Source organism: Molothrus ater, chromosome 6 (assembly GCF_012460135.2).
Source record: "Molothrus ater isolate BHLD 08-10-18 breed brown headed cowbird chromosome 6, BPBGC_Mater_1.1, whole genome shotgun sequence".
Lineage (NCBI taxonomy): Eukaryota > Metazoa > Chordata > Aves > Passeriformes > Icteridae > Molothrus > Molothrus ater.
The window spans coordinates 48,690,273-48,709,670 of NC_050483.2; the positions used below are offsets into that span (position 1 = coordinate 48,690,273).

Consider the following 19,398-nt stretch of genomic DNA (forward strand, 5'->3'; position numbering starts at 1 on the left):
AGTACTGAACTTGCTTAATTTGATTTTTGCTAAGGAAACAGGAATGGCGATTTCAAAAGATACTCTGTTTATTCTTGTCAGACTGTTACACAGTCCAGCTGTCATCTCTTGGTGACAAGACAAAAACATATGACCTGTTTATACACACAGTTAATGAGACTTGTAGTTGGATGATCTCAACCAGTAACTGGTGTGTACAAGAAGGTTAGTTTACAGAGGGGAAAGAATTCCCATGCTAATCTTCTGGCATATGATATGGTCTAGTATTGTACACAAGATTGGCAATTTTATCTCTTCCAGTCTGGGAATTTGTATCTGTTAGCCATTTTATACTATATGCAGTTGGGTATTAAGAAGCATGTTTCTGGATAATCTGTTTGCTGTTTACATAGCTTAGGTGTTCATTCTAGATGTTGAAACTTGCCATAGCTGTCCTCTGGTCAGTTTGGTTTTTGTACATTGGGTTTTTTTTTCCCACTAGTCATTTGAGCTGGAGTTGTCTCTCCTTTTTAAAAAATGAAATTTGAAATACAAGACCAAATAGAGGGGAAAAAAGAGGACTCTTTCCTCTAAAAGAAGTAACATCTTGTTCCAATGTAGTAATTTATGATGGCCTTTGATGGGCTTAGGTTTATTACTGAGACTTAACTCATGTTGCTAACAGTGCATGAGAGTACTTTTTCTTATAGCATAAGTACACTCTTTGTATATACCAGTGCTGTTGGGCCAGTTTCTGATAGTTGTGTTTGTGCCCAACTATGTCAGTATCAAAAGATTTTAATTTCATTTTCTTTTTGCTAACCCAGGCAAAACATGCCAGAGGGTATAACTGAAGAAAAGGACTTGAGTTTTGTGGTGATCCTGTTATTAAAACTTAAAAAAAATTCTGACAATACATTTTTACATACCCATTTTATGTTCTTGTTTAAAATAAACAACTTTTTAAATTTTGTTTTGGTTTTCCTGTTGAGTACTTTGTATTTGATTGCCAGTAGCTCTCCCCCAGTTACATAAGACACACTGTTAATTTCTTTCTTTAAAAATAAATGTCAATGAGCTTTGAATCTTTTAGAGGTGCTAGACCTTCTAGAGATCAGAGCAGAATTTCAAGCTGAAGTTAATTTTGAACTTGTTTTGCACTGAGAAGTAGTACTTTTGACTCAAGTGGGAACTTCTGTGTGTAATACAGACTGTTGATAAGATCAGCTTTTAAGGACTTTGAAATACAAAATGCACTGAATACTTTGGAAATACTTTTCTGTAGAGAAAGGCTTCATAGTTTAAAACTGATGGATGCAAAGTTTTAAGTACCTACAAAAAGTCTTTAAGGTGTCTTCAGCTTCACTTTATCTGAAATAATTTTAATGTAACTAGACCAGTTTAGTTCTTGGTGCAGTAGTACTCAGTATTTCATCATCTTGTAGGTCAAGTGATAGCCACTTTGGTTAAAAGCCTCATTTGGTGAAGTGCCTTTGTTGCCTTGCAGACAGTCTGCTGATAGGCACTTGATATTCTCATCAACTGATGGAAAGGCAAACTGACTTCTGCACTTTGCAGTGTCCTTGTGTGCAGGGCAATGTAAAATAACTCAGTGCTGAATAGTGTTTTAGATGTTATGAACAGTTTAGAAAAACTGTTATGTTTAAGTATTGTAGAAGTAATAGCACGAAATTGGGCGTAGTTTCAAAATGTATATGCTTGCTAAGCATTTTTCTGAATTTTCAAAACTTTTTCTGTAATCAGGTATGTAGACTCTTCATAGGTACTGGTCTTATATGGGGTCAACTAGTTACATGTGTGCTTTGTAGGGGTTGGAGAAGGTATCCTGCTCTTTCTTATTACCATGGTAATTTTCATGGACTCATAGAATATGTTGGATTGGAAGGAACCCATCGGGATCATCAAAGTCCAGCTCCTGATCCTATGTGGGACACCCTAAGAGTCACACCCTGAGCCTGAGAGGGTTTTCCAAATGGTTCTTGAACTCTGTCAGGCTTAGGGCTGTGATCACTGACCTGGGGAGCCTCTATGAGCTCCCAACCACCCTCTGGGTGAAAAAGCTTTCCCTTATATGTAATCTAAGCCTCCTCTGGCTCAGCTTTATGCTGTTTCCTTGAGTCCTGTAACTGGTTATGAGAGTGAAGAGATCTGTACCTGCCGCTTTGTCATGTTCAACAGCCTCATGAGGGGATGCAATGGGGACTCCCCTCAGTCTTCTGTAGAACTCTTCTCTATAATATTTGAGAATAGTTCAGCTAAAACCAGGATTTATGTTTTCATGGCGCATTCTGATGTTGGTAGGATTTTGTATTCTGGACCTTGAAGTGATGCTTGTTCTCAAGTGATTTTATTTACCCTGGCAGTTAGCATAGTTTTTGTGTGTGTGCTGGTTGTATATTAGTCTAAATGGGTATTTTATCCTCTTGGAAAAGGAGCCATAAGATAGATGAAGCATCTGAAAGCGTTTCTTTAAGTGTCTGTGAAGGATGTTAGTATGTATTTTTTAAAGAGATTCTTTGTTCTAGCAAGACTACTATTAGTAAATTTGATGAAAATGACTTAGAGAATCCTACAGAAGAAAGAACAGTTTTCTAATGTCTTGCCTCTTTTTTGTTCTTAAGATTGATATTTTGTTTGCAAGATTAGCACTGCAAACTATTCCTGAGGACTTAGATCTACGTGACGACAGCCTACTTAAAAATTTAGACATTAGATGCATACGAAGTCTTAATGGTATGTATGTACTGATTTGTATATCAGCTTGTCTAATCTTTAACTGTCCTAGATTCTTTGATACAGTAGTTGTGGATTTGACTGAAAATACAGCAACTTCATAGCAGGAAATAAAGTTATTGCCAGTTTTTTATACTATTCTGGAAAGAAGAGTTGTTGCTTGTTGACCAGACTGTTTATGATCTTTTTCTCTTGTTTGGTTGGTATATGGTTGTAGAAATTAATGGGACTTGCAAGACTTTTGTGTGAAGCATTACCTATTTTTATAAATAAAGATTTATGTTTGTTTTTTAATTTGTGTTTGCATAAACATACATTAAATTGGTTCAGTGATAAATTGGAGATACCAAAATGTTGTCAGTTTGAGGTCAGTTCTTTAGTAGCTTGTGTTAACCCTTAACTTCTCTATAATACCTTCATTTAAAAAATGGTTATTTATGTACAGGATGGTAGGGGTTTCAGCCTGGCTGCAGCTTGAGGGGGAAGAGGAGCATGTTTGCTTGAGGAGCTCTGATAGTTGTTACAAACTAAAAACTTCATAATTTGAGATCATCACATCCACTTAAACTGTTTTGTGAAATTCACATCTTGTGCAATCTCTAGCATTGTAGTTGCCTCTTACTTTAAAAGTAGTCTTAGATAATACTATTTTCTTCCAAACAGCTCTCTGCAACTACTTAGTAACAATGAAGTACTACTTATTCTGTATTAAAAGCCCCATAAAATCAAGCAGTTAATATTGCCATCTATAATGTTACAGTCTTAAAATATGCCATCAAAATAGTAGTAGAGCTAGTATGTTTAAAAACTATTCTTTTTAGCCTAGCCTTTACAATTCAAAGCTTTGACCTATGGCTGGCAGGTTTTCTGTAGGTTCATGAGGACTTATACCATGAAAACTTACACCTGCACATTCCATGATATACTTCATCTGTTCATCTAACAGCAGAACTTGTTTGTTCCTTCAACAGCTTATATAGTTCATTAATAGCAAAAAAATCAAGTAGCAGTCCAAATCTGTAGTTATGTGCTCATGAATCGGCTTACCTGAGTGTTGCCATAAAACACTAAAAGTGAAAAGAGGCACATGAAAATACGTGAAGCTTTCTAATCCAAACCAAAATTGATCAGAATGGGAAGTGAGTTTCCAGCATGCTTGTCTAAAAAGTTTGGTAGTGTTGACAGTGGGGGAGGATAAGTAAGCAAATAACTTTGGAAGCAGCAACTGTAATTAATTCTTTCTTTTGCAGGTTGCCGGGTAACCGATGAAATTCTGCATCTAGTACCAAACATTGACAACTTCAGGTTAACACTGAGAGCTATCAAATTGTGGGCAAAACGTAAGCAGTTATATTCCAAAATTTGTGAAGGTTTCACTACCTCTTCTGGTTACTGACATGTCTCTCCTTTTGTCTTTCTCTTCTTGATCCACAGGCCACAACATCTATTCCAATATACTAGGTTTCCTTGGCGGTGTTTCCTGGGCTATGCTAGTAGCAAGAACTTGCCAGCTTTATCCAAATGCAATAGCATCAACTCTTGTACATAAATTTTTCTTGGTATTTTCTAAATGGTATGTTTTTTTTGGTTTTTTTTTTTTTTTTTGTTTGTTTTTAATTTAGATTAAACTAAAATAAAATTGTTTGTAGACACTAAATTTTAGTCCTGTTTTTATGGTACCATTTTCAGCTGTTACCAAATTAAGTTAGAAGCATTGTTCTTGCCACCAGAAATTGTCAGCTTAGATTTCAGTAAATCATCCAACATATCTTGTTTTTAAAGCATCCAAACCAAAGCCACCCAGTTCTTAATTAAAAATTTCTCAAGTATTTTTTGTAATTCAGCCATACTCTTCAGATAAAATACTTTTATAGTACAAAATAATAGCGTATACCCCAAAATTTAAAGTCTTTTAACATTCAGGTACTGGGATAATGGATAACGGAGGTATGCCAGTATCTGGTTTAGGCACATAGCTTAAATGCAATTTAAGAGAACCAATGGCAAAAATGTGGGTTTTAATCTTTTCACTGTAGAGTGGTAGGTGTTTCAGAATTATATGCCATTTCATACTCTTGAGCTAGTTAGCTCAGAAGCATGGTTTGAATAACTCTGATGGGAACATTCCAAGTAAATTTAGAACAAATGGGACAAAAGTGAACTTTGCAGCTTACAGATGAGTACTGTTTTTCTTGAAAGTCCATATTTGCATACCTGTATTCTTCATGAGACACTGACAGACTCTAAGAATCACCAAGGTGTTGCCTTCCTCCAAGTTTAGTGTCTTTTCTTCTTAATGTGAAGATAATTTGCACACTTTCACTGTCTTGTATTAATAGGCTTTATTGCCTCCTTGAGGTATGTAGTAATATTTTGCCACACCAAGGCAATAGAGGGGAATTGGTTGCAATCTGGTTAATGTGTTTCTTGGAATTCTCTCCAGTTTGGACATGCATAGCATAGGAGCATAATGTACAAATTCCAAGAGATTAACTGACTTCTGTTCTTTATAGGAAGATAATTTTTATTCATGGGGTAAGATGACTTGGAGAACAAGTGTTACTTTTTAGTGTTTAATTAAAAAGGTTTTTTCTCGATGATAATGTTCTTTTAATACATATGGTTTGTAATGATGCTATATGCCTGTAACTGTGCTGGCTGTTTGTTCTGTAGCTTGTCCATGAAACAGCTGGCTTGAAGATGGACTCAATGTCAATCTTCACAGAGGAATTTATCTTTGATTAGTATATTTCAGGAAGAATATAGAGGAGTTTTAATTAGTTATCTAAACCAGTGGTTATAAACCTTCAGGACTACAGAAAATGCCTTGTGCTGATGCCCTGGAGAAGCTAATTGCAGTTGTGTTGTAGTTCAGCAATACAGCTTATTTAAACAGCCCCAGTTAAACCAGCCTAGTCGTGAGGAAATGGTGCTTTATTTTGAGAGAAGATTTAAGATGGATCACATTCAAAAGTGTTGTTTGTGTATCATACATGGTTGTATCCAGTAGTCTTATTCAGTGCTACAATCTTTTTGAACAGGGAATGGCCAAATCCAGTGCTATTGAAACAGCCAGAAGAATGCAATCTTAATTTGCCTGTATGGGACCCAAGGGTTAGTGTGTTATTTTTTCCCCTCTAAGTCACACTGTACAATAAATTCGGTTGTTTAAAAATTCTAGGTGAACCTCATTTTGGGTTTATTGAACTTAATGTTGTGGTGTTATATCTTCATGGGTAACCTCTAATTCTCCTGAGTATAGAACAAAGTTTCCCTAATTTTCTGAATTGACTGCTTGAAGCACACTTGCTAAACAATGTACTTTTTCTCCCAATTTTTGCAATACGTGATCTTAATAAAAATTCAGCATAAATAGTTATATGTCTTAAAGTGATGCATTTTTGGAATATTTCTAATCTTAAAATAGTTTGCTTATTATTTAAAGCCTGTTACTTTTGCAAGTATCTTAAATTCAGTGCAAGTTACAGCAAGATAGACTTGGTTCCATATAGTTGTGGTAAAGTGTCTTTTCATCTTGCACCAAAGAAGATCATAACTTGAAGTCTTTTTAGTTGTTTTGTGTATTGTTAATAATACTTGATCTCCATCTTTGTAGCACTTACATTAAGGATATTGGACATGTTTGTCCTTCAGGCAGTCAGTGAAACAGCTTGCAGCAGATGCATGGCTCCCATTGTGAGCTTTCAGTAGGACATAATATGAGTGTGCTCAATGCTGTTTTGTCAATCGTAGTATTCAACTAATCTTTATTTTGGCGAATAGTGTAAGTATCAGAGGTTGAGTTGTATTCCCTTCTGTACTTCAAGTCTTTTTTTTCTGATTGACAAAAGTTCACATTTAAATATGTGAAGTGGTTGAAAACATGTTCTTGAGTCTGTTATTCCTGAAACAGGAAGTTTGAGGTCAGTGTGTGGCGGGAACTGTTGTAGTAACTAATCAAAGTGGGCTAAGGTAATGGCAGGGGTTTTATCTTTTATTTACCTTCTACAAGATTGTTACCCTAATAATATTTTCATGTACTTTGGTGTGTATGTTGTGTCCTTTCTTTTTTTGTTACCCTGTCTGCTGTTAAATAAAAGTACGTTAATGCAAGTGATGCTTCTGTCAGGTTCCATAGAGCCTCTTTTCTTAAAATGGCTCTTAATTTTCAGTAGTGTTACAGAAATAAAGTGTAAAATACCTTTCACAAGGTCCGAAGACAGTCATTCTGCAGAAGGTGCTCATATGGCGATGAGGTGTCCCTGGTTTCATGTGATCACAAACTAATTCTTATTAAAGAGGGAAATTGTTCTGTTTGGTTGGCATTTCTGGATTTAGAAATGCCTGCAACTTGATGTGCTGACAGGTTATAGCCCTCCCACATCACTGTTGTTCAGAAAGATGTCCTTTGTGAAAGCATTATTCTTGTTTTCTAAACTTTCTCTGTACTCTTGGTCTGGAAATGAAGGTCTCTTAGAACTTAAGACTTGGTTGTAGTAAAGGGAGAAATCCAAATTTGTTAACTGATGTGTATGCTTGAAGAAAACTGATTGGCTGTTGTTATATGTAGGTAAACCCCAGTGATAGGTACCATCTTATGCCTATAATTACACCAGCATACCCACAGCAGAACTCTACGTACAATGTGTCCGTTTCCACACGGATGGTCATGGTTGAGGAATTTAAACAAGGTAAGTATTATCTTATGCTCTTTATATAGATGTTTTCAGACAGATTTAAAATAGTTTCATTGTGGGTATGCTTTGAAAGGGGGAGGTGGGTGGATGTTAAAAAACTTATTGACAGACTGTTTTGAGGGAGGTTGAACTTGGCCTGTAACACTTAACAGTGCAAACTTAGTGGATCCTTCTGCAGGTCTGTCCTTCACTCTTAAAAACTGAGGGTAATAAAAGAGGATGCCTTGTGCTCTGAAAATTAGAACTAATGGTATAATAACTTCATTTTAGTGGCTTAGATTGTTACATGAAGGATTAGCAATAGTTCCACTTGATGCCTGTTTCTAGGCCTAATATAAGTCATTAGACTCTCTTGAATATGAGTCCTCTGGATTTATGCAAGTAATTTATAATTGTAGCAGATAAGGGAAGATGTTATCAAAGCAAGAAGTAGATTTGATGCAGGGAGCAACTACAGCTAGCTTTCTCAGAGCAGTATCTTATTGACTCACTATTTCTTTGCCTTGTAAAATGCATTGCACAAGAGGTGATAAAAGGGAAAGATCTGTTGTCTTTGAACTGAATAGTTAGTGTGGCATATGCAAAAAATCAAAATGGAGCTCTGTTACACCACAGAGCAAAAATATGTGAAATAATCAGTCAGATCAATTAACGTACATTTCTCCACAGATTGAGGTTTTTAATAATATGGTTTGTTTAACTAATGACCAATGAAAGTATGACTGAATTATAACTCTTGTTCATAAATTGCTGTGAATTTGAAGGGAGGAAGTAATTCTTAGTAGATTTTGCTTAGTTAACAAACTGTCTTTACTCTGGATACTAAACTGTATTTTTAAAAAAAAGTTTAAATTTTTTTTTTTTTATAATTTAGGTCTTGCTATCACAGATGAAATTTTGCTGAGTAAGGCAGAGTGGTCCAAACTTTTTGAAGCTCCAAACTTCTTTCAGAAGTACAAGTATGTATTTTATGGCATGGCAGAATATTTAAAGTTTATCAGTTGAACTACCTCATAATGCTCTGTAGCACAGGATCATAAATATACATACATTAGATGTCCAAAAAGTGTTTTGTTAGGATTATTTTCTAGCGTGGGAGAGGGAATACACTACTGTCCTTTCTGTGGAAAGTATATAATCTCCTCAGGTACATTTTGTGTCTTAAACCTGTATTTCAGAAACCAGTTAGTCCCTGAGCAGATATTTAGAATGTCACCAGTTAACTCTAGAATTGGTATGCCACCTACCAGTAACATTGAAGAAGTGTCATCTGGTGGATTGACTAATAGAAATATTATTTAGTCCTGTCAGTAAGCATTCTAACAATGGGCCTTCCCAAGAAAAAAAGATGTTTGCTTACTCTGAAGGTCAGTACTTAAGATGAATAAGTACTCAAAACTGTTTTCTTCTGTCAATATAGTCAGCAGTTTACTCTGATAATAAAAGGTATTTTTGCAATTGTGTTGACTAACTACCAGTTGTACTAGTTATTAATAGATTTTTTCATTAAAGTTTAAGGCTCTTGGATCTTATATTAACTCACACCTAGCTTTTCTAATTTTGTAATGTCTCTGAGGGAAATACTGAAATTCACACTTCACACTTTCAGGGTTTCTAGTAATATACTTGTGGGCAGAAGCTTGTTAAATGTATACGAACTTGCTGAAAGTTGTATTTTTATAATAAATATGGATTATTAAAATATGGACTACATCTTCTTTGCCCTCAGTTGAAATTGGAGACCCATTTTTCTTGAATCAAGATCAAATATATTTTACACTTGTTTGTGTTGAGTGGTTGGTTGGTTTTGTACTAATCTAAACAAGATTGAAATATACAGTTCCCCCATTAAAAGAGACTGATGACCTTCATAATGTGTCTGTGTTTTGTTTCTATACCTTTTGCATGATAAAAGCTTTAAAACATTTGGATGGCTTTTATGTTGTTCCTTGGAGCTTAAGATTGAAAACATTTAAAAAAACACTGTTAAATTCTATTATTTTTTGAAGGAAAAAGTGGTCTGCAGACAAATCAGTTTCTGTTCAAGAGGTTGCTCATAAGTTCCCCAGTACATTTTCTTCATTTCTTTCAAAAGTAGAAAAAAATAGGAAGCTTTTATTGTCATTTGAATTAATCTCCATTTTAATACATGTTTTTATGTGTACCAGTTTAAACCATTTTACCAGGTGTTGCAATAAAATTCTCTTGCTCAACATTATATATCCAAGTTTTCTGTTTTGCAGAAGATGTCTTTGCTCTGATTTTTTTAAAGTATGGAATGGTATTATGGAGTCTGCTTTAATTTGAATTACCCAGGATTTTCTCTGTTTTCCCTTAGGTTAATTTTATAATTTTAGTTAGTAGTATTTACGAAGTAAATAATTGTATGCAGTCTGTATCCAGTAAAGTTAGATCTCTTGGTCAGTTCTCCATCTAAAAGATATTTTGAATTTTTTTCCCCTCTTCACACTCTTCTCCTGTTTAAATTGTAGATGCCTTGGCATGTTCTTCTGAAATTCATAGCAGTGTGTAATGCTCTGCCAGATAAGAGACCATCTGATCTTTGCTCTGAGACAAATATTTCTTTTAATCTCTGAAAGAATAGCTTCAGTAATCTATCACTCTCAATGGCAATTAGTTGCTGAATATCTATTGTTCATAATCATTTTTTACTTGCTGTCTGTGTTTAAAATAAACCAAGGAAATCTATAGGCTGCTGCATTCCTGCATAGTAGGAGCAGATTAGAAATTAGGAAAATTAGGAAATCTGATTTTCATTACTTATTTTTTTCTTATTTTTAAATGTCAGCAATTACTTGGAGTTAGGGAATTTCAACATGTATTGTCTGCCCTTCATGTAGATTTAAATTTTTAGAAGGGAAAGGCAACAACAATGAACGTGTAGATAGGGTGTTTTACAGGGAAGTAACAAGAATTTCAAATGGATATGAGTTTGAAGTGTTACATGAGAGTGAAATCCTTATAGCTTAAGACCAAGAGAGCAGGATTTTGAGAGAAATAACACTCATTTAATGAGCTCTAGCATATTCTTTCTATGTCGTTGAGAGATAATTCTGCTAAATAAGTAGAATATAAATATACCTTTTAAAAAGGTGGTTTAAATTCTTGTCTTCATAGGACTGTAAAGTACTGAATAAAAGTGTAATTTCCAGAAAGGTAATAAAGAAAAATTGAAATTACATGTTCAGGTGTTCTCAGTTGGTATTTTTGGTTTTTTGGGGGTTTTTTTTGTTTTTTTTTTTCCTCCAGAAAGTAATACGACTCTAATTTGGGTAATTTTTTTAGAAAGACGTGTGTTAATGATGTCTTATAATTCTATCTACATATCTAATGATGTATTATAAATCTATCTACATTAGATTATTTTTATGAAAATAATTATGAATGGAAGACAGTGATAAAACATCCCAGCCCCCAAACAAACAAAACCCCAAACTGATACACTTTAGAATAATACCCAGAATCTAACAGTCACCACTGAGAGGCAGAAGCTTAAGCTAAGACCATTTTTTCTTTATAATGAAGTGATAGATACTTCTGAATAACACATGTGCTTTGTGATAAAACTATGAATGAGGCACTGATAAAAAAATCTTATCTTAGCAAAATTTAGCAGTGAGACCTTGGACTCTTAAAACTAAGGGTATCTTAGTTTTTAATACAAATTATTTAATTTTATTGAAAATGGTAGTAGGAAATTTCTAGAGAATAATTCCCTCTCAGCACTAACAGCTGGTAGTGAGAAGAAATTGGATCTTTTTCAGGGAACACTACCTGAGCAAAAATAGTTAGCAGTCACTTATTTTTTTCATAAATAAGGCATAGGGTTTTTTTCTAGGTGTTTACCAGCTAGTTGAGGCTTTTAGACATAGCCAAATTACTTTCTTTTTATGTCATTCTTCAGAAGTTTGTTTCACAGGGATTCTTTTAATAAGTAACTGGGAAACCGATTTCTTCAAATATTTGCAGGTTTGAAATTTGTCTTTTTTGATTCAGACGTGGTTAAAAATATCAAAAAGCTTAAACATTGTTTCATTCAGTAGACATGACATTTTGCAAGGGTATGATGTGTGTGATGTTGGAATGTTACTGGAAGTGTAGTGCTCCTTAGAATAAAGCAATACTAGTAATTAGTAGCTTCTCATACAGAAATAAAGGTCTCTTATTATCTTTTTCCATAACATTTTCCTGTGAAGCAGTTAATACTGCCAAAATGCAAAATGAATAGGTTATTTTATCTCTATCTTGTTCAGGACAGAGAAGTTTCTCCAAATTTCCCCCTTGCAGTTCTCTTGTTTCATTGACATTCTCTGGCTGAAATCAGAGGATTGTAGCATGTAGCAGGATTTTGGCTCTTGCCACCTAAATCTATTAGAGAAACATGTAGCTGCTACTTTGATCTGTTGATCTGCATTTGCTATTGTGATTTGGAGGCCTGTGGCACCAGAGAACTCTGTAGCGTAGTTTTCCATTGTCATTGACCTTGCTTTCCTCTCCATGAGCTATATGCTAGGGACTGGTCTCTTGTGTTTCTACTGTTCTTCAAATCCTGCTTGAAGGTACCTAAATATGCCATATCTGTATAGAGTAGTGCAGCACTGGATGACTTAGGATGTTAAAGACTTCCAGCTGAGCTTCTGAAAAACTTGCCTGTAAGCATGTGAGATTGCCTCAGTGCCCTCATTAAGAACTCAAGCTAAAAGTAATCTTTTCCCATTCTGCTGTCCTTGGATTTCTTTGTTTAAAATACTGTTCTTGTTTTGTTTACTGTCTCTTTGAAATCTGCTTACAGTGGTTATACACTGAATATCCTGGAAAATAATTCAGAGTTTAAGAATTATCAGAGGAAGCATTCCTTAGGAAATTTCAGATAAGTGCCTTCAGAAAATTCCAAAATGCAGATACAAATTTTTTAAACCACATTTCATAGTGTTGGATTTTGAGCAAGTGCACTCAACCACTCTTCTCACTATTCAGAAATAATGTTGCAACTAAGACAGCTGACACATAAAGAGTTTGAACGACTTTCTTGATTTGTACTAGTTAAATCTCTGATCTCATCAGGTGTTAAAATATTTCAACTAGTGCTACATTCCTAACCTTTTATTTAAGGCATTACAGTGGAATTGCATATGGCCCTAAACTCCAAAATATTTTGAAATCTGTTAGTCATACACTTGTGACATAGCCCCTTTTTCTGCTTAACAAAGCTTAATTTAATGTAAGGTATATACTTAAATGAATAATCTGTATTTTACAATGTAGAGTTTACTGCAAAGTTTTAACATTAAGGTTTGAATGTCTAGTTTTAGAAATATCTATAGAATAGCATATTGTCTTTATCTCCAAAGGCATTATATTGTACTCCTAGCAAGCGCACCGACAGAAAAGCAGCGACTAGAATGGTGAGTAATCCTTGAGATTTAAACAAAAAAAACCCCACCCCCCCCAAAAAACAAAAGCAGAACCTCCCTTCCCCCCCCCCCCCCCATCAACCTTGAACAAGGGAGTATCTAGTGTATCAGGTGTCTTCTTAATGAATGAAAGTGGAGTGTCAGTGTTTCAAAATTAAATGGATAAAGACTGTAGAGTTCTGAAAAAAAACCAGTAAAAATGAAAAACTGGGGAGTGAAGGCTGTTGCTTGGACTTTTCCTTAACAGAAGTCTCAGGTTTACTTTACAAATGCCTTGTGCACTTTTTTTAATAAGCTGTGTGAGGAGGTATGTTTTCAGTCAAGTGAAATGCTGTTTCTCAAAACAAAAAAATCCCCTTTCCCATGTTTCTCCTGTTTTATTTGTGAAATTCTAAGATTGGCAAGTATTGGGAATTTCTTTACCTCTAAAATTCATGATCTGAAGCCAAAAGAATATTGGATAAATATGTGGTGGTCCTTTCTAACTGCCTTTTACTCGATGTGTAATGCCTTGTATTTAATTCCATTTGTGAAATCAGGCCACAGAGAGAGCTGCAGGGCATTCTTAAGCTTCCCTTGTCAGGTTTTGTAATGCCTTAACTGAAATTATTGATCTGAATTAATCTGATGTGCACTAATTCATTAGTGGTCTCAAGTATTAGTATAAGGAAAATGTTGAGGATTTTATCCCAATATGTGATGTTAGATACTTCTATTATTTCCTGTTAATGAGATCTTGCTAATAAATGACATTTATACAGGGTGGGCTTGGTGGAATCAAAAATCCGTATTCTAGTTGGAAACCTGGAGAAGAACGAATTCATTACACTGGCTCATGTGAATCCACAGTCATTCCCAGCACCCAAGGAGAATCCTGACAAGTAAGCAAATCTATTTTCTTCATTTAGTAGGGAGAAACTAACTTAACTAAAACACAATTTCATTAATAATTATTGGACATTTTTATAGAATCTTAATTAATTTTTAATGACAGCACCTAAAGGCAAACAAATGATGCTCAGCTCTTCTTAAATAATATTTAAAATAGGTGTTATTTAAATTAGGTACTCTTTAATTCTGTATAAGAATGTCTCTTAATCAGAAAATAAGGGGAAATTATTTTTGTTACTAACTGTATTAATTGCATAATTTCCCGCCAACCTGTATAAGTTACTACTACTTAGTTGATGCTGTTTTAATTGTGAGGAAGCACTGAGAATCTGGGAGAACATCAGGCACTGTACAACCGAGCTCTTGAGTAACTAAGTTCATTTAATGTTATAAAATTTAGCAATTGGGATGAATATCATTGAAATCATAATGGCTGTGGTTAGAATTTGTCAGGTTGTGGAAACAGTGGAGGGAGTATCAAGTGCTTCAGATTGTTGAGGATTTAAAATGTTTTTTGGCTCCTTCCTCCTCCACTCAAAACAGCAGTTGCAGGTGTGTGGGGGCAGAAAATTCTTTTAAGACTTTATTTCAAGATAGCATTGTAATTAATTTGTTAGGAATCATATTTTTGTGTGAAGTGTGAGAATGGGGGAGGAATTTGTCTTTACTGGGATATGTGAAAAGCCTTGTTACTCTTGCACAGGGCCTTTTCCACACATAAACTGCTTCAAGTACAGTATGGGGCTACTTTTTTTTAAGAGGTTATATAATTGTTACACATGTGTTCCAAATAAAACTGGATGAAAGCAGGCAGCACCTCCTCAGCACCAGTTTAATGAGTGGATATAGCTACAACTGCCTGCATAATCAGAGGCTCCAATTAGCTCTTATTTCAGAGGACTCAATTCAGGGAATACTTCCAGCAAAGGTTATCTTTACTGTGTATACAAAGGACATTCATTCTTTCACCATCCCGTGTAGAGGGGAGCTGTCAAAGGGAGGGTTTTAACTGAAACCTGCAGTTTGTGGTCAGTTGCAGCTAAGAAATTTGAGCATTGAAGACACGTTTAAGTTGCAAAATGGAAGTTGCTTAATTGGGTAATAGGTTCTAATTACTTTCAGTGCCTTTATAGTTGCTATGTCTAGTTGAGATCTGGTTATTCTCATGCTAGGAGCTACATGAGAGTATCTATATGGGAACACAGTTGAATGGAGTAATCTACTGATGATCCAAGTTCATTTGCTGGGGGTAGATGTGTAGTGTATAATGACTTATATTGTGAATGACAAAGGAATATTGTTAGTCAACTTGAGTTTTGCCTTTCTATGTCCAGTTTCCTATCGTTACTAGAGCTAGAAAGTACAACTGTTGTCTGTTGCAGCAAATAACTTATTAAGCTGTGTAATTCTGTCAGTATTACGTGACTGTTTTTTATAAATTTTTCCAGGGAGGAATACCGTACAATGTGGGTGATTGGGTTGGTGTTTAAGAAAACTGAAAACTCAGAAAATTTAAGTGTTGATCTTACCTACGACATTCAGTCTTTTACAGACACAGGTGAGTTTTGCTTTCTAGGTGTTCTGATATTAATAAACTTTTTGAAGTTACTGACTTTGCTCAAAATGAAGTCTTTATTCATAATGCTCATAGCAATAGTAGAATTGTATCTACACAAAGGGGTTTCAGCTGAGGAGTTGAAGGTTTTATTTCATGAAACACACTTTCAATGAGTTTTAATGTTCCTAAATCTAGTTAGGATTTTGACTAATCACTTTCAGTTTGTTCTCATTTAAAAGTGATAAAAATTATACATACATCTTGCAGATCTCACTAAAAGTGTGGTACACTATTTTGTAACCTTTATTAAACAGATGAATTAGTTATCATACGCAAGCTAGCTAGCTTAACCTCAAAATTTTTGAGCATAGTTTCAATATTTTTGTTACTTGGTGAAACTAAATTTATCAGTGGATTAACAAAAATGTCTTTTATTCCATGGTGTTTCATACTAGATAATTGATTCAGTAATCTTTACTTTCGTGTCTGACACTCAGGGGAAGAGAGCTTTTTGACTTCCTGATGTTTACATTTTGATTCACTAAAATAACTTAGTACACACATCGGAAATTTTGTAAGCACAGAATTGGTAGCAGCTGGGGAGTAAGACACCAGAGTGTCAGGAACAGTAGCTTTGACAGATTTAGCTAATAAATTTACAGGTTGGGGGTTTTTTGTGTTTTTTTTTTTTTTTTTTTTTTGTTTTTGTTTTTTGTTTTTTGTTTTTTTTTTTTTTTTTTAAACAAGCAACAGTTGAGGCTCAAATATTCTGTGTTTACAGAGCTAAAGGAGTAGGTTCAAGTGTTACCTTATGCAGCCATGGTCTCTGAATTTCTAAGACCCAGTCTGAGGAAGCAAGAGAATTGAACACCTTCATCCCCCTTCCACCTCACGCCTGTGAATGCAATAAATATGCAGGCATATTTATAAATCATACCAAGATTTCAAAGTTGTTTATTGTCATATATAGCTGCAGAGGGGCGTGTCTTTTTTGAGAGTTGAATTATTGAAATATTTCTTGTAATTATTAGTGATGAAGGTGAATAATAGCAACTATAGGAACATCATTCTAATTTCTGAGAATGTAGAAAAGATAATACCTTGGCTGCTGCTTTGAAGGAGTTAAGGAATTCAGAAGTTAGTTTCTCAGGTTTATAAACAGATATTTTATAAACATTGTTTATAAACAGATATTTCAGTAGTATACTGGTCTGAGATTTTTAGCGTGAAAAGACTAAAACTTGCACTTAGGATTTTTGATGTGATTTATTGGCACTATATTCCTGAAGTTTGTCTAAATAGATGCACTTATAAGCGGAGTAGCATTTTATCAAGATCCTTGCAAACTGTGATGCAGAGGGTCTGTGAATATGCTTCCAGAAGTAACAGTCTAGTAAACAATTTATGTTTGTGTGTTGTGGGTTTTTTTGGTAATCTGAAATGAGTGTGGGTCTGTCTTCATTGTTTTTAATCCAGCCTAAAGACTTCTTTGCCCTGTCTTTTGGAATAGATTCTAAGATTTTATCAAAAGTAACTAACTATTTTCCAGGATGGAATTAAAGAATAGCTTGTTTTTTAGTGGGAGCAAGGGGAGGAAGAGAGACATGAAGAGTGATCTAGGTTTTTGTTGTATGGAAACTTTGATAAGACCTAATGTCAGGAATATGGAATGCTTTAACAATGTCTGGTTTCATTGAGCATGCTTCTACCTTAGCTGTAACCACTATAGTTTTTTACAGAGAGGCTTTATGAGCTTCTTCAATACCAAGAAGTAGTGCAGTACTGGCTTTAAAACTCAGTATTCATTCAGCTCTTTGTGTGCCTCTCTCTTAACACCTTTTTAATTACCTGTTCACAGCCTATTCAGTGAGGTTCCTTATGTTTGTAGAATAGTGAATCAGGGAGATACCTCTTGAATTTTTTGTATTTAAGAGCCACAGAACCGGTTTTTATTCATACATCTGCCCCAGCTTTTCCTCAATGTTGTGGAGACTGTCAATGTTTCATTTTTACCTGGCTTTACTTGAGCCCAGCATCCTGGGTTCCAGTGCAGTTCTCATATTAGTGATTACCATGGTGACTTATCAGAAGCAGATGGTCTAAGGTGAAGAGAAATAACTTGTCATACTAGACAAAATTAAAAGAAACAAATACCAACCAAACAAAACTGCCAAAATTAAAAAAAGGAACAAAACAAAAACAGAGCAACAAAAAAACTCAAGAAAACAGAAAAAATCTAAATATAAATTACTTCTGTATAAAAATGTAGTGATGTGTGAGTTGCCAGAGTAATTTTAATACATTAGATGGCAAATGAGCACTTAACTCCTGAATTAAAACCCATTTGTTGCAGGAGCTGCATAAATAAAATCACCTGCAAATAATATAATTTTATGTAAATGCTGTAATTCTTATGAGAAAATTTTATTTCCATCTTTAATCTCTTTGAGATGAAATAAAGAGTTTGCTTCTGAGCTCTTCCAGTTAAAACTTGTTGAAAATATAGAGAACTGTTTGCTTGCAAGACATTTTTCATGAAAAACAGGTCACCTGTTTCCAAACTAATGTTTGTGTTTGTACTATCAGTGCTGGCATGCTAGGCAGTTTCCCTTTCTTCTTCCAGAACTAGGAAACATCATTCTTGTTCTTGAGGGTAATAAGTGCTCTGAAATGAAAATTGTTTCTGCCTGGGCAAGTAAGTGGACTTTACAAAATGCTTCAATATGTCTTAATGTTATTCTAATTGTAGTTTATAGGCAAGCAATAAACAGCAAGATGTTTGAGATGGATATGAAGATTGCTGCAAGGCATGTGAAACGTAAGCAACTTCACCAACTGCTACCTAATCATGTGCTTCAGAAAAAGAAAAAGGTAAACTTCTCTAATATATCAGAGCAGTAAAAATGCTATTGCTCTCAAATTTTTGATTTTTTGGTTTACTAATTTACGTTTACTTAGATGTTTAGGTTTACTAATCTAAGAATTAAAATCACATTTTGAGATCTTAATTTTACCTGCAAATGATCTCATTTGAGTGTAGCAGTATTATTAGGTGCACTGAATATAATACTACATTTCTCAGAGCATCAACAATGTGTATAGTATCTTCTTGTCTGTCTGGGCAGTTTACTTGTGGCCATATGAGAATGTTAGCATTAGTTTTTAATTAAGATGCTGTGTTGGATTATTGTTTAATTTCAGTTGAGTCAGTAAGAAGGGGTGAAACTTTGAATTGAATAGTTCAGTCTATTTCAAAATCCCTACTGCTTTGTATTAGCTTAATCTGAGAGCAATACAGGTTTGCTTGGATTTTTTAATGGCTAAAGCACTGCTACATATTCTGTTTTAAGTATAGCTGAATAACATGCTTAATTTCTATAGCTGTTTTATATTGAATGCTGTTTTAAGGACTAGGAAGTCTTTATTGACACCAAGTGTAGATCTGTTTCAGAGAACAATGGAAGTATTAAGTAATATGTCACTTAAAGTAGTAGTACTATGTCAGAAAATGGTTTTTCTTCTCCATGGACTAAGTTCAAATCCTCTTTAAATTCTTTTTATGTACATTCAGTTTGTTTTGGTGTACGTCACTTACTTTAATGAAAGTATTTCGAAGTCCACAAAACCAAAGAAATTTGAAATAGAGCTGAAAATATAATCATTAAATACAGTAACAGTTTGTTTTTGAATGTGATTGGTTCAGACAAATCTGCACCAGAGTTGTGAACATAAAAATGTTAATGCTTCTAGTGAGAGGATAGTGGATTATTTACATGTAAAAGGATATGAAAACTGTCCATTTAAGTTTGCATTTTAAAATAACTTGAATTTTTGTTGATTTTCAAACTTTTAATTAGACTAACAGAATTTTCCTCTCCCTTGTGGCTTGCAGCATTCAACAGAAGGGATCAGGTTGACAGCTCTGAATGACAGCAGCCTAGACTTGTCTATGGACAGTGATAACAGCACGTCCGTGCCTTCGCCTACCAGTGCTATGAAGACAAGTCCGTTGAACAGTTCTGGAAGTTCTCAGGGGTAATGAAGACTTTTGGTCTTGTTGCTGTTCTCTTCCTGAATTACTTGT

At 34.6% G+C, this 19,398-nt stretch overlaps 1 protein-coding gene across 4 annotated transcripts in view; it reads left to right on the plus strand.

Annotated features, from left to right (window-relative positions):
- PAPOLA (poly(A) polymerase alpha) overlaps nt 1–19,398 on the plus strand; it is a 43,831-nt gene that overhangs the window by 13,965 nt on the left and 10,468 nt on the right. For all 4 annotated transcript variants that reach the window (XM_036383412.2, XM_036383409.2, XM_036383411.2 and 1 more), the window contains exons 7-17: nt 2,622–2,733; nt 3,984–4,073; nt 4,168–4,306; nt 5,775–5,847; nt 7,304–7,424; nt 8,305–8,389; nt 12,803–12,856; nt 13,627–13,746; nt 15,205–15,314; nt 18,064–18,185; nt 19,207–19,349. In XM_036383412.2, the coding sequence (XP_036239305.1) occupies nt 2,622–2,733; nt 3,984–4,073; nt 4,168–4,306; nt 5,775–5,847; nt 7,304–7,424; nt 8,305–8,389; nt 12,803–12,856; nt 13,627–13,746; nt 15,205–15,314; nt 18,064–18,185; nt 19,207–19,349 (1,169 nt within the window). The remainder of the gene's footprint in view (nt 1–2,621; nt 2,734–3,983; nt 4,074–4,167; nt 4,307–5,774; nt 5,848–7,303; nt 7,425–8,304; nt 8,390–12,802; nt 12,857–13,626; nt 13,747–15,204; nt 15,315–18,063; nt 18,186–19,206; nt 19,350–19,398) is intronic.